The following is a 16,455-nucleotide window of genomic DNA, read 5'->3' as shown; positions in this document are numbered from 1 at the left end:
CATAAAATAAGGCAAATATACAACCAACCAAAATTTAAATTTTAATCCTGAATGTACTACATTGAAATGATGTTGAGTGATTAACCTTACCTTAAATTTCCAAGAGTTGAGCCCCGCTAAGAAGCACCATATATGAATCTTAAAAATAACAAAACACTGTATCTGTTTCACATGAATATACTTTCATTTTAATGCCAAATACTACCTCAAGATACTGATATTAAGGACACTTTGGCACTTTTAAAATATGTGTGTGTGAGTTTTTTGCTTTTTGTATTGTGGTAAAATATACATAATATAAAATGTACAATTTTAACCATTATTTAAATTGTGATGTAAAATTTACAGTCTTAATCATTCTTTTTTGACATCTTTATTGGAGTATAACTGCTTTACAATGGTGTGTTAGTTTCTGCTTTATAACAAAGTGAATCAGCTATACATATACATATATCCACATATCCCCTCCCTCTTGCGTCTCCCTCCCACCCTCCCTATCCCACCCCTCTAGGTGGTCACAAAGCACCGAGCTGATCTCCCTGTGCTATGCGGCTGCTTCCCACTAGCTATCTATTTTACATTTGGTAGTGTATATATGTCCATGCTACTCTCTCACTTTGTCCCAGCTTACCCTTCCCCCTCCCCGTGTCCTTGAGTCCATTATCTACGTCTGCGTCTTTATTCCTGTCCCTCCCCTAGGTTCACCACAACCATTTTGTTTTTTAGATTCCATATATACGTGTTAGCATATGGTATTTGTTTTTCTGACTTACTTCACTCTGTAGGGCAGACTCTAGGTCCATCCACCTCACTACAAATAACTCAATTTGGTTTCTTTTTATGGCTGAGTAATATTCCATTGTATATATGTGCCACATCTTCTTTATCCATTCATCTGTCGATGGACACTTAGGTTGCTTCCATGTCCTGGCTACTGTAAATAGTGCTGCAATGAACATTGTGGTACATGACTCTTTTTGAATTATGGTTTTCTCAGGGTATAGGCCCAGTAGTGGGATTGCTGGGTCATATGGTAGTTCTATTTTTAGTTTTTTAAGGAACCTCCATACTGTTCTCCATAGTGGCTGTATCCATTTACATTTCCACCAACAGTGCAAGAGGGTTCCCTTTTCTCCACACCCTCTCCAGCATTTATTGTTTCTAGATTTTTTGATGATGGCCATTCTGACCAGTGTGAGGCGATACGTCATTGTAGTTTTGATTTGCATTTCTCTAATGATTAGTGATGTTGACCATCCTTTCATGTGCTTATTGGCAATCTATATATCTTCTCTGGAGAAATGTCTGTTTAGGTCTTCTGCCCATTTTTGGATTGGGTTGTTTGTGTCTTTAAAATTGAGCTTCATGAGCTGCTTGTATATTTTGGAGATTAATCCTCTGTCAGTTGCTTCGTTGGCAAATATTTTCTCCCATTCTGAGGGTTGTCTTTTCATCTTATTTATGGCTTCCTTTGCTGTGCAAAAGCTTTGAAGTTTCATTAGGTCCCATTTGTTTATTTTTGTTTTTATTTCCATTTCTCTAGGAGGTGGGTCAAAAGGGATCTTGCTGTGATTTATGTCATAGAGTGTTCTGCCTATGTTTTCCTCTAAGAGTTTTATAGTGTCTGGCCTTACATTTAGGTCTTTAATCCATTATGAGTTTATTTTTGTGTATGGTGTTAGGAAGTGTTCTAATTTCATTCTTTTACATGTAGCTGTCCAGTTTTCCCAGCGTCACTTATTGAAGAGGCTGGCTTTTCTTGCCTCCTTTATCAAAGATAAGGTGACCTTATCTGTGCATGGGTTTATCTCTGGGCTTTCTATCCTGTTCCATTGATCTGTATTTCTGTTTTTGTGCCAGTACCATACTGTCTTGATTACTATAGCTTTGTAGTATAGTCGAAAGTCAGGGAGCCTGATTCCTACAGCTATGTTTGTCTTTCTCAAGATTGCTTTGGCTATTTGGGGTCTTTTGTGTTTCCATAAAATTTGTGAAATTTTTTGTTCTAGTACTGTGAAAAATGCCATTGGTAGTTTGATAGGGATTGCATTCAATCTGTGGATTGCTTTGGTTAATACAGTCATTCTCACAATGTTGATTCTTCCAATCCAAGAACATGATATATTTCTCCATCTGTTTGTATCATCTTTAATTTCTTTCGTCAGTGTCTTATAGTTTCCTGCATACAGGTCTTTTGTCTCCTTAGGTAGGTTTATTCCTAGGTATTTTATTCTTTTTGTTGCAGTGGTAAATGGGAGTGTTTTCCTAATTTCTCTTTCAGATTTTTCATCATTAGTGTATAGGAATGCAAGAGATTTCTGTGCATTAATTTTGTATCCTGCTACTTTACCAGATTCATTGATTAGCTCTAGTAGTTTTCTGGTAACATCTTTAGGATTCTCTATGTATAGGATCATGTCATCAGCCGTGACAGTTTTACTTCTTCTTTTCCCATTTGGATTCCTTTTATTTCTTTTTCTTCTCTGATTGCTGTGGCTAAAACTTCCAAAAGTATGTTGAATAATAGTGGTGAGAGTAGGCAACCTTGTCTGGTTCCTGATCTTAGTGGAAATGGTTTCCATTTTTCACCATTGAGAAGGATGTTGGCTGTGGGTTTGTTATATATGGCCTTTATTATGTTGAGATAAGTTCCCTCTATGCCTACTTTCTGGAGAGTTTTTATCATAAACGGGTGTTGAATTTTGTCAAAAGCTTTTTCTGCATCTGTTGAGATTTTAATATGGTTTTTATCCTTCAGTTTGTTAATATGGTGTATCACACTGATTGATTTGCGTATATTGAAGAATCCTTGCATTCTTGGGATAAATCCCACTTGATCATGGTGTATGATCATTTTCATGTGCTGTTGGATTCTGTTTGCTAGTATTTTGTTGAGGACTTTTGTATCTGTGTTCATCAGTGATATTGACCTGTAATTTGCTTTTTTGGTGACATTTTTCTCTGGTTTTGGTATCAGGGTCATGGTGGCCTTGTAGAATGAGTTTGGGAGCGTTCCTCCCTCTGCTATATTTTGGAAGAGTTTGAGAAGGATGGTTGTTAGCTCTTCTCTAAATGTTTGACAGAATTTGCCTGTGAAGCCGTCTGATCCTGGGCTTTTGTTTGTTGGAAGATTTTTAATCACAGTTTCAACTTCAGTGCTTGTAATCGTTCTGTTTATATTTTCTCTTTCTTCTTGGTTCAGTCTCGGAAGGTTGTGCTTTTCTAAGAATTTGTCCATTTCTTCCAGGTTGTCCATTTTATTGGCATATAGTTCCTTATAGTAATCTCTCATGATCCTTTGTATTTCTGCAGTGTCAGTTGTTACTTCTCCTTTTTCATTTCTAATTCTGTTGATTTGAGTGTTCTCCCTTTTTTTCTTGATGCATCTGGCTAATGGTTTATCAATTTTGTTTATTGTCTCAAAGAACCAGTTTTTTGTTTTATTGATCTTTGCTATGGTTTCCTTCATTTCTTTTTCATTTATTTCTATTCTGATCTTTATGATTTCCTTCCTTCTGCTAACTTTGGGGTTTTTTTGTTCTTCTTTCTCTAATTGCTTTAGGTGTAAGGTTAGGTTGGGTTTTTTTTTGAGATTTTTCTTGTTTCTTGAGGTAGGATTGTATTGCTATAAACTTCCCTCTTAGAACTGATTTGCTGCATCCCATAGGTTTTGGGTCATCGTGTTTTCATTGTCATTTGTTTCTAGGTGCTTTTTGATTTCCTCTTTGATTTCTTCAGTGATCTCTTGGTTATTTAGTAGCGTATTGTTTAGCCTCCATATGTTTGTATTCTTTACAGTTTTTTTCCTGTAATTGATATTTAGTCTCATAGCGTTCTGGTCGGAAAAGATACCTGATACGATTTCAATTTTCTTAAATTTACCAAGGCTTGATTTGTGACCCAAGATATGATCTACCCTGAAGAATGGTCCATGAGCACTTGAGAAGAAAGTGTGTTCTGTTGTTTTTGGATGGAATGTCCTATAAATATCAATTAAGTCCATCTTTTTTAATGTGTCATTTAAAGCTTGTTTTTCCTTATTTATTTTCATTTTGGTTGGTCTGTCCAACGGTGAATGTGAGGTGTTAACGTCCCCTACTATTATTGTGCTACTGTTGATTTCCCCTTTTATGGCTGTTAGCATTTGCCTTATGTATTGGGGTGCTCCTATGTTGGGTGCACAAATATTTACAATTGTTATATCTTCTTCTTGGATTGATCCCATGATCATTATGTAGGGTCCCCTTCTTTGTCTCTTGTTATAGTCTTTATTTTAAAGTATAGTTTTGTCTGATATGAGAATTGCTACTCCAGCTTTCTTTTGATTTCCATTTGCATGGAATATCTTTTTCCATCCCCTCACTTTCAGTCTGTATGTGTCCCTAGGCCTGAAGTGGGTCTCTTGTAGACAGCATATATACGGGTCTTGTTTTAGTATCCATTCAGGCAGTCTGTGTCTTTTGATTGGAGCATTTAATCCACTTACATTTAAGGTAGTCCTCAGTATGTGTGTTCCCATTACCATTTTCTTAACTGTTTTGAGTTTGTTATTGTAGGTCTTTTCCTTGTCTTGTTTTTCCTGCCTAGAGAAGTTCCTTTAGCATTTGTTGTAAAGCTGGTTTGGTGGTGCTGAACTCTCTTAACTTTTGCTTGTCTGTAAAGGTTTTAATTTCTCCATCAAATCTGAATGAGATCCTTGCTGGGTAGAGTAATCTTGGTTGTAGGTTTTTCCCTTTCATCACTTTAAATATGTCCTGCCACTCCCTTCTGGCTTGCAGAGTTTCTGGTGAAAGATCAGCTATTAACCTTACGGAGATTCCCTTGTATGTGTTTTGTTGCTTTTCCCTTGCTTCTTTTAGTATTTTTTCTTTGTATTTAATTTTAGATAGTTTGATTGTTATGTGTCTTCTTGTGTTTCTCCTTGGATTTATCCTGTATGGGACTCTCTGCACTTACTGGACTTGATTCACTATATCCTTTCCCATGTTAGGGAAGTTTTCAACTATAATCTCTTCAAGTATTTTCTCAGTCCCTTTCTTTTTCTCTTCTTCTTCTGGGACTCCTATAATTCGAACATTGTTGCATTTAATGTTTTCTCAGAGGTCTCTGGGACTGTCCTCAATTCGTTTCATTCTTTATTTTTTATTCTGTCCTCCGGTTGTTATTTCCACTATTTTGTCTCCCCCGTCACTTATCCGTTCTTCTGCCTCAGTTATTCTGCTATTGAATCTTCTAGAGAATTTGTAATTTCATTTATTGTGTTGTTCATCATTGTTTGTTTGCTCTTTAGTTCTTCTAGGTCCTTGTTAAACGTTTCTTATATTTTCTCCATTCTATTTCCAAGATTTTGGATCATCTTCACTATCATTACTCTGAATTCTTTTTCAGGTAGACTGCCTATTTCCTCTTCATTTGTTTCATCTGGTGGGTTTTTACCTTGCTCCTTCATCTGCTGTGTGTTTCTCTGTCTTCTCATTTTGCTTAACTTACTGTGTTTGGGGTCTTCTTTTCGCAGGCTCCAAGTTCGTAGTTCTCATTGTTTTTGGTGTCTGCCCCCAGTGGGTGAGGTGGGTTCAGTGGTTTGTGTAGGCTTCCTGGTTGAGGGGACTGGTGCCTGTGTTCTGGCGGGTTGGGCTGCATCTTGTCTTTCTGGTGGGCAGGGCTGCGTCTGGTGTTGTGTTTTGGGTATCTGTGAACTTATAATGATTTTAGGCAGCCTCTCTGCCAATGGGTGCGGTTGTGTTCCTGTCTTGCTAGTTGATTGGCATGGGGCGTCCAGCACTGGAGCTTGCTGGCCGTTGGGTGGAGCTGGGTCTTAGCGTTGAGACAGAGATCTCTCGGAGAGCTCTTGCCGATTGATATTACGTGGGGCCAGGAGGTCTCTGGTGGTCCAGTGTCCTGAACTCGGCTCTCCCACCTCAGAAGCTCAGGCCTGACACTAGGCCAGAGCACCAAGACCCTGTCAGCCACACAGCTGCCACGTAAGCAAATCTTCTCTCAAGATCCAACTCTTTTTGACAGATTTGTCAGTTCTCTAGATGAATTCATTTGTGAACTACTGACGTCCTAGTGTTACCGAGCCTGCTTGGTTTTGCCTGACAGGTAGCAACCAGAACGCTGAGTTGTCGAGGTTTGCAGCAAACAGAGGGCTTATTCAGTAGGCAGCCAAGCGACAGGAGAACCAGTCTCAGATTTACCTCCCTGAAGACAAGGGCCTCAAGCTATTTTGGGAATAAAGAATAAAAAAGTACAGCAGTCTGAGGTGTGGTGAGTGTGAGGCACGCAGGGATAGGAAAAAGGTGCAGAAGTCATCCTTCTGCGCAGGCGTAACTAAGCTCGAGTGGTCTATTCTTGAGGGGTCCTCAATGCCCTCTTGCTGCAAATGCGAACAGGCTTGCCAGGAGTAGAATACTTTGGTCCTTGCCAGCCAAGAGATGGCTTTTTATCATGCAGAATGTTTCTCTGTTGTTATTATTATTGCTGTCTTCTTTCTCGTTTAGCAGTTTATTACAGGTTATGATAAAAGATACACATGAGCATCCAGTGGACAAGGGCATAGGGCCAGGCATGAGAGAGGGGCACGGAGCATCTTTACCCTCTCCAGGCCCAAAACTCTGCCCAAATTTCCACGTGTTCACCCACCTGCAAGTTTCCCATTCATTTTTAAGTCAACAGTTCAATAGTTCTAAGTGTTTTCACACTGTTGTACAACCAATGTCCAGAATATATGTGTATTTTATAAAGAAATGAGTCGTTTCAGATATGGTCTATTAAGGAGCAACTTTTATTTTGCACACAAGATATTTTTGTTCAAAACATGAACATGTATCTCACTAATAAAGATTCTATTTTGTTAGATTTTTGAACAGTTATATTAATGGCTTTTTCTTCCATTCTTTTTTTTTTTTTCTTCCCTCTCTCTTGATTAATAGGAGTGAGCTGACTCGACAGAAACTTCATACCCAAGAGCTGCTTTCTCAGCTGGAAATGGCAAATGAAAAGGTAACTGAGGTAAGATAATGACCCTCCTGGGAAGTGCTTTCTGCTGCAGCTTGATACACATGTTATAGAATTTTACCTGAGCCAAGTCCAAATTAATTCTCTACTTGGAAATACCATACGGATGTGAGTATTTCTTGTAGAAATCATACATAACCCTAAAAGTGCACACTTAATATAATATGAATAAAAGCTTTGAAAGTTAGTGATTCATCATATTTAAATGACAAAGATAGAGCTCTTATTTCAGTTTTACCAGTATACCTTGTGCTTTTTCAGAATTGTTAGGATCCCCTTTATTTCTGTGCATGTCTGACTGGTTTTTTTAATCCAATTCCTCTAATATTTTTTTTAACATCTTTATTAGAGTATAATTGCTTTACATTTTTGTGTTAGTTTCTGCTTTATAACAGACTGAATCAGCTGTACATATACACATATCCCCATATCTCCTCCCTCTTGCGTCTCCCTCCCACCCTCCCTATCCCACCCCTCTAGGTGGTCACAAAGCCCCGAGCTGATCTCCCTGTGCTGTGTGGCTGCTTCCTACTTGCTATCTATTTTACATTTGGTAGTGTATATATGTCAGTGCCACTCTCTCACTTAGTCCCAGCTTACCCTTCCTCCTCCCCGTGTCCTCAACTCCATTCTCTACATCTGTGTCTTTATTCCTGTCCCTCCCCTAGGTTCATCAGAACCAATTTTTCTTTTTAGATTCCATATATATGTGTTAGCATACGGTATTTGTTCTTCCCTTTCTGATTTACCTCACTCTGTATGACAAACTCTAAATTCATCCACCTCACTACAGATAACTCAATTTGGTTTCTTTTTATGGCTGAGTAATATTTCATTGTATATATGTGCCACATCTTCTTTATCCATTCATCTGTCGATGGACACTTAGGTTGCGTCCATGTCCTGGCTATTGTAAATAGTGCTGCAGTGAACATTGTGGTACATGTATCTTTTTGAATTATGGTTTTCTCTGGGTATATGCCCAGTAGTGGGATTGCTGGGTCATATGATAGTTCTATTTTTAGTTTTTAAGGGAACCCTCCCTACTATTCTCCATAGTGGCTGTATCAATTTACATTCCCACCAACACTGCAAGAGGGTTCCCTTTTCTCCACACCCTCTCCAGCATTTATTGTTTGTAGATATTTTGATGATGGCCATGCTGAATGGTCTGAGGTGATACCTCATTGTAGTTTTGATTTGCATTGCTCTAATGATTAGTGATGTTGAGCATCCTTTCATGTATTTGTTGGCAATCTGTATATCTTCTTTGGAGAAATGTCTATTTAGATCTTCTGCCCATTTTTGGCCTGGGTTGTTTGTTTTTTTGATATTGAGCTGTATGAGCTGCTTGTGTATTTTGGAGATTAATCCTTTGTCAGTTGCTTCATTTGCAAATATTTTCTCCCATTCTGAGGCTTGTCTTTTCATCTTGTTTATGGCTTCCTTTGCTGTGCAAAAGCTTTTAAGTTTCATTAGATCCCATTTGTTTATTTTTGTTTTTATTTCTGTTTCTCTAGGAGGTGGGTCAAAAAGGATCTTGCTGTGATTTATGTCACAGAGTGTTCTGCCTATGTTTTCCTCTAATAATTTTACAGTGTCTGGCCTTACATTTAGGTCTTTAATCCATTTTGAGTTAATTTTTTTGTAGGGTGTTAGGGAGTGATCTAATTTCATTCTTTTACATGTAGCTGTCCAGTTTTCCCAGCACCACTTACTGAAGAGGCTGTCTTTTCTTGCCTCCTTCATCAAAGATAGGTGACCATCTGTGCATGGGTTTATCTCTGGGCTTTCTATCCTGTTCCATTGATCTGTATTTCTGTTTATGTGCCAGTACCATACTGTCTTGATTACTGTAGCTTTGTAGTATAGTCTACTATAGTCTATAGTATAGTCGGTAGTATAATCTAAAGTCAGCGTGATTACTCCAGCTCCGTTTGTCTTTCTCAAGATTGCTTTGGCTGTTTGGGGTTGTTTGTGTTTCCATAAAAATTGTGAAATTTTTTGTTCTAATTCTGTGAAAAATGCCATTGGTAGTTTGATAGGGATTGCATTCAACCTGTAGATTGCTTTGGATAGTACAGTCATTTTCACAATGTTGATTCTTCCAATCCAGGAACATGGTATATCTCTCCATCTGTTGGTATCATCTTTAATTTCTTTCATCAGTGTCTTATAGTTTTCTGCATACAGGTGTTTTGTCCCCTTAGATAGGTTTATTCTTTTTTGTTGCAATGGTAAATGGGAGTATTTCCTTATTTCTCCTTCACATTTTTCATCATTAGTGTATAGGAATGCAAGAGATTTCAGTGCATTAATTTTGTATCCTGCTACTTTACCAGATTCATTGATTAGCTCTAGTAGTTTTCTGGTAGCATCTGTAGGATTCTCTATGTATAGGATCATGTCATCTGCAAACAGTGACAGTTTTACTTTTTCTTCTCCAATTTGGATTCCTTTTATTGCTTTTTCTTCTCTGATTGCTGTGGCTAAAACTTCCAAAACTATGTTGAATAATAGTGTTGAGAGTGAGCAACCTTGTCTGGTTCCTGATCTTAGTGGAAATGGTTTCCATTTTTCACCACTGAGAACGATGTTGGCTGTGGGTTTGTTATATATGGCTTTTATTATGTTGAGGTAAGTTCCCTCTATGCCTACTTTCTGGAGAGTTTTTATCATAAATGGGTGTTGAATTTTGTCAAAAGCTTTTTCTGCATCTATTGAGATGATAATATGGTTTTTATCCTTCTATTTGTTAATGTGGTGTATCACATTGATTGATTTGCATATATTGAAGAATCCTTGCATTCCTGGGATAAACCCCACTTGATCATGGTGTATGATCCTTTTAATGTGCTGTTGGATTCTGTTTGCTAGTGTTTTGTTGAGGACTTTTGCATCTGTGTTCATCAGGGATATTGGCCTGTAGTTTTCTTTCTTTGTGACATCTTTGTCTGGTTTTGGTTTCAGGGAGATGGTGGCCTCATAGAATGAGTTTGGGAGTGTTCCTCCCTCTGCTATATTTTGGAAGAGTTTGAGAAGGATAGGTGTTAGCTCTTCTCTAAATGTTTGATAGAATTCACCTGTGAAGCCATCTGGTCCTGGGCTTTTGTTTGTTGGAAGATTTTTAATCACAGTTTCAATTTCAGTGCTTGTGATTGGTCTGTTTATGTTTTCTCTTTCTTCCTGGTTCAGTCTCAGAAGGTTGTGCTTTTCTAAGAATTTGTCCATTTCTTCCAGGTTGTCCATTTTATTGGCATATAGTTGCTTGTAGTAATCTCTTATGATCCTTTGTATTTCTGCAGTGTCAGTTGTTACTTCTCCTTTTTCATTTCTAATTCTGTTGATTTGAGTGTTCTCCCTTTTTTTCTTGATGAGTCTGGCTAATCGTTTATCAATTTTGTTTTTCTTCTCAAAGAAACAGCTTTTAGTTTTATTGATCTTTGCTATGGTTTCCTTCATTTCTTTTTCATTTATTTCTATCCTGATTTTTATGATTTCCTTCCTTCTGCTAACTTTGGGGGTTTTTTGTTCTTCTTTCTCTAATTGCTTTAGGTGTAAGGTTAGGTTGTTTTTTTGATTATTTTTTTTTGTTTCTTGAGGTAGGACTGTATTGCTATAAACTTCCTTCTTAGGACTGCTTTTGCTGCATCCCATAGGTTTTGGGTCATCGTGTTTTCATTGTCATTTGTTTCTAGGTATTTTTTGATTTCTTCTTTGATTTTTTTCAGTGATCTCTTGGTTATTTAGTAGCGTATTGTTTAGCCTCCATATGTTTGTATGTTTTGCAGTTTTCTTCCTGTAATTGATATTTAGTCTTATAGCATTGTGGTCAGAAAAGATACTTGATACGATTTCAATTTTCTTAAATTTACCAGGGCTTGATTTGTGACCCAAGATATGATCTACCCTGAAGAATGGTCCATGAGCACTTGAGAAGAAAGTGTGTTCTGTTGTTTTTGGATGGAATGTCCTATAAATATCAATTAAGTCCATCTTGTTTAACATGTCATTTAAAGCTTGTGTTTCCTTATTTATTTTCATTTTGGTTGATCTGTCCATTGGTGAATGTGTGGTGTTAAAGTCCCCTACTATGATTGTGCTACTGTCGATCTCCCCTTTTATGGCTGTTAGCATTTGCCTTATGTATTGGGGTGCTCCTATGTTGGGTGCATAAATATTTACAATTGTTATATCCTCTTCTTGGATTGATCCCTTAACCATTATGTAGAGTCCTTTTTTGTCTCTTGTAATAGTCTTTATTTTAAAGTCTTGTTTTGTCTGATATGAGAATTGCTACTCCAGCTTTCTTTTGATTTCCATTTGCATGGAATATCTTTTTCCATCCCCTTACTTTCAGTCTGTATGTGTCCCTAGGTCTGAAGTGGGTCTCTTGTAGACAGCATATATACGGGTCTTCTTTTTGTATCCATTCAGGCAGTCTGTGTCTTTTGATTGGAGCATTTAATCCATTTTCATCTAAGGTAGTCCTCAATATGTATGTTCCTATTACCATTTTCTTAATTGTTTTGGGTTTGTTATTGTAGGTCTTTTCCTTGTCTTGTGTTTCCTGCCTAGAGAAGTTCCGTTAACATTTGTTGTAAAGCTTATTTAGTGGTGCTGAATTCTCTTAGCTTTTTCTTGTCTGTAAAGGTTTTAATTTCTCCATTGAATTTGAATGAGATCCTTGCTGGGTAGAGTAATCTTGGTTGTAGGTTTTTCCCTTTCATCACTTTAAATATGTCCTGCCACTCCCTTCTGGCTTGCAGAGTTTCTGCTGAACGATCAGCTGTTAAGGTTATAGGGATTCCCTTGTATGTTATTTGTTGCTTTTCCTTTGCTTCTTTAATATATTTTGTTTGTGTTTAATTTTTGATAGTTTGATTAATATGTGTCTTGTTGTGTTTCTCCATGGATTTCTCCTGTTTGGGACTCTTTGCACTTCCTGGACTTGATTGACTATTTCCTTTCCCATATTAGGGAAGTTTTTATCTATAATCTCTTGAAATATTTTCTCAGTCCTTTTTTTTTTTTCTCTTCTTCTGGGAGCCCTATAAATCGAACGTTGTTTCATTTAATGTTGTCCCAGAGGTCTCTGAGTCTGTCCTCAATTCTTTGCATTCTTTTTTCTGTTCTGCAGTCGTTATTTCCACTCTTTTATCTTTCAGGTCACTTATCCGTCCTTCTGCCTCAGTTATTCTGCTATTGATTCCTTCTAGAGAATTTTTAATTTCATTTATTGTGTTGTTCATCATTGTTTTTTGCTCTTTAGTTCTTCTAGGTCCTTGTTAAATGTTTCCTGTATTTTCTCTATTCTATTTCCAAGATTTTAGATCATCTTCACTTTCATTACTCTGAATTCTTTTTCAGGTAGACTGCCTATTTCCTTGTCATTTGTTAGGTCTGGTGGGTTTTTACATTGCTCCTTCATCTGCTGCATATTCCTCTGTCTTCTCATTTTGCTTAACTTACTGTTTGTGGTCTCCTTTTTGCCGGCTGCAGGTTCGTAGTTCCCGTTATTTTTGGTGTCTGCCCCCAGTGGTTAAGGTTGGTTTAGTGGGTTGTGTAGGCTTCCTGGTGGAGGGCACTGGTGCCTGTGTTCTGGCGGGTTGGGCTGGATCTTGTCTTTCTGGTGGGCAGGGCCTCGTCCAGTGGTGTGTTTTGGGGTGTCTGTGAACTTATTATGATTTTAGGCAGCCTCTCTGCTAATGGGTGGGGTTGTGTACTGTCTTACTAGTTGTTCGGCATTCCGTGTCCAGCACTGGAGCTTGCTGGTTGTTGAGTGGAGCTCGGTCTTAGCATTGAGACGGAGATCTCTGGGAGAGCTCTTGCCGATTGATATTACGTGGGGCCGGGAGATCTCTGGTGGTCCAATATCCTGAACTCGGCTCTCCCACCTCAGTAGCTCAGGCCCGACACCCGGCCAGAGCACCAAGACCCTGTCAGCCACACGACCTGGTATGTGGAGACTTTCCTGCCTTTTTGGAAGTCTAAGATCTTCTGCCAGCATTCAGTAGGTGTTCTGTAGGAGTTTTTCCACATGTAGATGTATTTTTGATGTATTTGTGGGGAGGAAGGTGATCTCCACGTCTTACTCCACCATCATCTTGAAGATCCTCCTCCAATTTTGTTTTAATCCATCACAGTAGACATGTAGAAAATACTTTTTCCTACTGGAATATATTAAAACATTCCTTTAGATTAATGCTTTAGAACTAAATATAGCAAGGGTTTATCATTTTTTTTCTTTGAAGAAAAAAATTTAAACAATTTCCAGATTATTATTAGAACTTTCTAGAACTCTAGTTCTTTGTTTGATGAGCAGACTTCGAAGGTATTTGTTGGAATTTCATTAACAGGCTGTATGGTCCACTAGCTCTCTGTGGCCTTCTATAGGAGCCATAGTGAAGTCATTACACTTCAGTTTTATAGCATTGTAAATTGACATGAGCCATTTAGAAAACAATTAAACAGTAGCCTTTCAAAAACTCTTTGATGTTGCTCCCACTTCCAGGAATCTGTTCTAAGGAAATAATTTAAAATTTTAAAAAATTTAAAGGGTCAACACAGTAATTCAACACAGTAATGTTAATTATTTTGGAAGATCAAAAGCAACTAAAATGATCAATTAAAAAAGAACAGTTGCATATATTATGATTTATCTAAGCTGGACTGTGCCTTAACCATTATGGTAGCAGCATAGTAAAATGTACATTATATATAGTCTGATTATAACTATGAAAATGATTATTATAGATGATGGCAGTTTTTCCTCAGGTTTTCTCTAGTGTTAATGATGTGTCTCTTAAATTTAAGACTACGTATTTAAACATCTTGGTAAATTGGAAAAGCCAGTATAGTTCTCGTCATACAATTTAATTTTGCTTTTGGGCACAATAAGAAATAGAATAAGCACATTTTAGCAGGATACTGTTAGTTCAGTATTTTGTATTACTAGGCATGACGTTCATTCTTATCATTTGTATGTTATGACATGGGAACCATCTAGTTCAAAGAACTGTATAACAATTTTACATGTGCAAAATCTTTTTTTAAGGCTAGTAAGTATGGAGAAGGCTAATACATTTTTTAATTGATAGATTCTTTTAACTTGTCTGCATGACACCATGTTGTGACAGATTTATATTCATGATGCCTATGTAGTTGCCTGAGGCTGCTCTAACAAAGTAATACGGACGGGGGTGGCTTAACCAACAGAAACTTATTGTCTCGCAGTTCTGGAGGCCAGTAGTCCAAAATCAAGAAGACAGCAGAAATGGTTCCTTCTGAGGGAGAATCTTTTCCAGGCCTCCTTCCTAGTAGCTTCTGGTGGCCTCGGGCATTCCTTGTCTTGTCGATAATGTTCTCCCTGTGTCTTCATGTGTTCTTCCCTTTGTGCATGTCTGTCTCTATGTCCAAATTTCCGCTTTTTATGAAGTCACCAGTCATACTGGATATGGACCCAACCTAATGACCTCATCTTAACTTAATCATCAACAAAGACCCTATTTCCAAATAAGGTCACATTCATAAGTACTAGGGGGTTGGGGCTTCAACATCTTTATTTTAAGGGACATAATGCAACCCATACCAATGCCTTAATAATGCTTTTGACCCTAATACCTTCTGGAGTATACAAATGTATTGGGAAACATGTAGACTGATTTCTTCCCCTTTTAAATAATACCGTAAGCATATAAATCATTTAAGATAAGTCTAACTCTGTAAGAATCAGGATTTCTAGAATGAATATTTTCTGTTTCTTGACCTTAATAATGCGTACACTATGTCACAGTTCCCCTGGAAGCTTGTCTAGCACAGTGGTTCTAAATACGCTAGCAGACAGCATCGACACCACCCAAGAACTTGATAGAAGTGCAGATTCTCAGGACCATCCCACCCCTACTGATGCTCTGGTTGTGGGGCCCAGGTCTGTGTTCTCACACTCTCCAGGTGATCCCAAAGCAGTGATATAGCATCTCAAGGTTAACAAATCACAAACTGAAAGCCTTGGTCTTAACTTCAGATTCACTTTGCTTTTAGGTTTAATTCACTTTCTTTGGTGGCATGTGGTGGAGGGTCAGGGGAGGGGAACCAGTTTAGTCATAATGTAAAACCAGCTTTGAACCTTGAAGTTCATGACTTGAAAAATGTAAATTTGGAGATATATTATCTTTGCATTTTGTAAGTGGTAAAATGATGTCCAGATTTTTCATTGATTATTCCATAAAACATCTCCGTGCCACGTATGGATTTCTAACTTGTTTGTCTTATATTTCCCCTTAATAGAATGAAAAGTTGATTCTAGAGCATCAAGAAAAATCCAACAGACTTCAGAAACGACTAAGTGAGGCGGAACAGAGAGCTGCTTCAGCCTCCCAGCAGGTAGGGCGCTTCCTCATTATCCCTGGATAACAATAGTCTGAGTAGAGTGGAGATAAGAAAAGTTCCTCAGAAGTTTCCAGAGAACTAGTAGTTTTATTTTCATTTGATTAAACTACTTAAAATTAGTCTCTTTAATGTTTAAGGTTGAAAAAGTAAACTTCAGAATCAGAAATAAACATCAGCCTCCTCCATTTGACACCTAAATCTGGAACTGCACTGTCCAATATGATAGCTGCTAGCCACAGGCAGCTGTTTAAATTTAAATTAATTAAAATTACATAAAATTAAAATTGAAACCTTCAGTCACACTAGTCAGATTTCAGATGCTCAAAAGCCACATGTAGCCATGACTGTCATATTGGACAGCGTAGTATAGAACAACTCTGTCACCCCAGTAAGTTCTATTGGACAGCACTGCTCTAGAATTATGTTCTGTCTAAAACTAGGCAGGTATTCATTGACAGATTCGGAAGTAAATGACATTGCTTTGAAAGTAGTGTTTCAAATTGCACTGTTTTTATTGCAGTTTCTAAGTGGAAAAAAATTACCTAGCTTATAGGGTTAACTTCATTTAATGCACGTTTGTATATGACCATATAAATCTAAAATACCATATAAAAGTTGTCCAATGGGAAATAGAGTAAAAAGTGCAGAACATCAATGAAATAATAAGGGGCAATTACTCCTAATGCACACGTATCACATAAATGAAATGGGCCATTTGTTCTAAAGTAGGAGCAGTAGTCTCTTCTGTTAGGATCAAAATGAAAAGAGTTTAGTGATTATAAAGATAGGCTTGAAACAGACGGTTTAGATAGATAGAGAAAAACAAACCAAGTTACTGTATTATTAATTACATAATATTTGGTTATAAATGTACTGTTTCAATCAAAATTAAGATTATTCTTAGATATTATTACAGCAGTAACTAACTAAATACTGAATTCAGTTTGTGTTCATGATGTTTATAGATTTTTTTTTTGAAATCTACTTCTGGTATGAACATGGCATAGCACTTAAAGAAAATCCAATCATAATTTGCCCTTCAATTTT

At 37.4% G+C, this 16,455-nt stretch overlaps 1 protein-coding gene across 2 annotated transcripts in view; it reads left to right on the top strand.

Annotated features, from left to right (window-relative positions):
* The window catches only part of LOC309621848 (sodium channel and clathrin linker 1-like), a 121,719-nt gene that overhangs the window by 102,197 nt on the left and 3,067 nt on the right, over nt 1-16,455 (top strand). The window contains exons 10-11 of one of the 2 annotated variants that reach the window (XM_082409176.1): nt 6,933-7,002; nt 15,307-15,402. In XM_082409176.1, the coding sequence (XP_082265302.1) occupies nt 6,933-7,002; nt 15,307-15,402 (166 nt within the window). Of the gene's footprint in view, nt 1-6,932; nt 7,012-15,306; nt 15,403-16,455 lie in introns of both variants that reach the window. The other variant, XM_082409175.1, reaches the window with a different exon arrangement.

Source organism: Balaenoptera borealis, assembly GCF_965194805.1.
Source record: "Balaenoptera borealis genome assembly, contig: HAP1_SCAFFOLD_1069, whole genome shotgun sequence".
Taxonomy (NCBI): Eukaryota; Metazoa; Chordata; class Mammalia; order Artiodactyla; family Balaenopteridae; genus Balaenoptera; species Balaenoptera borealis.
This window is presented reverse-complemented; position numbering and strand designations above follow the sequence as displayed.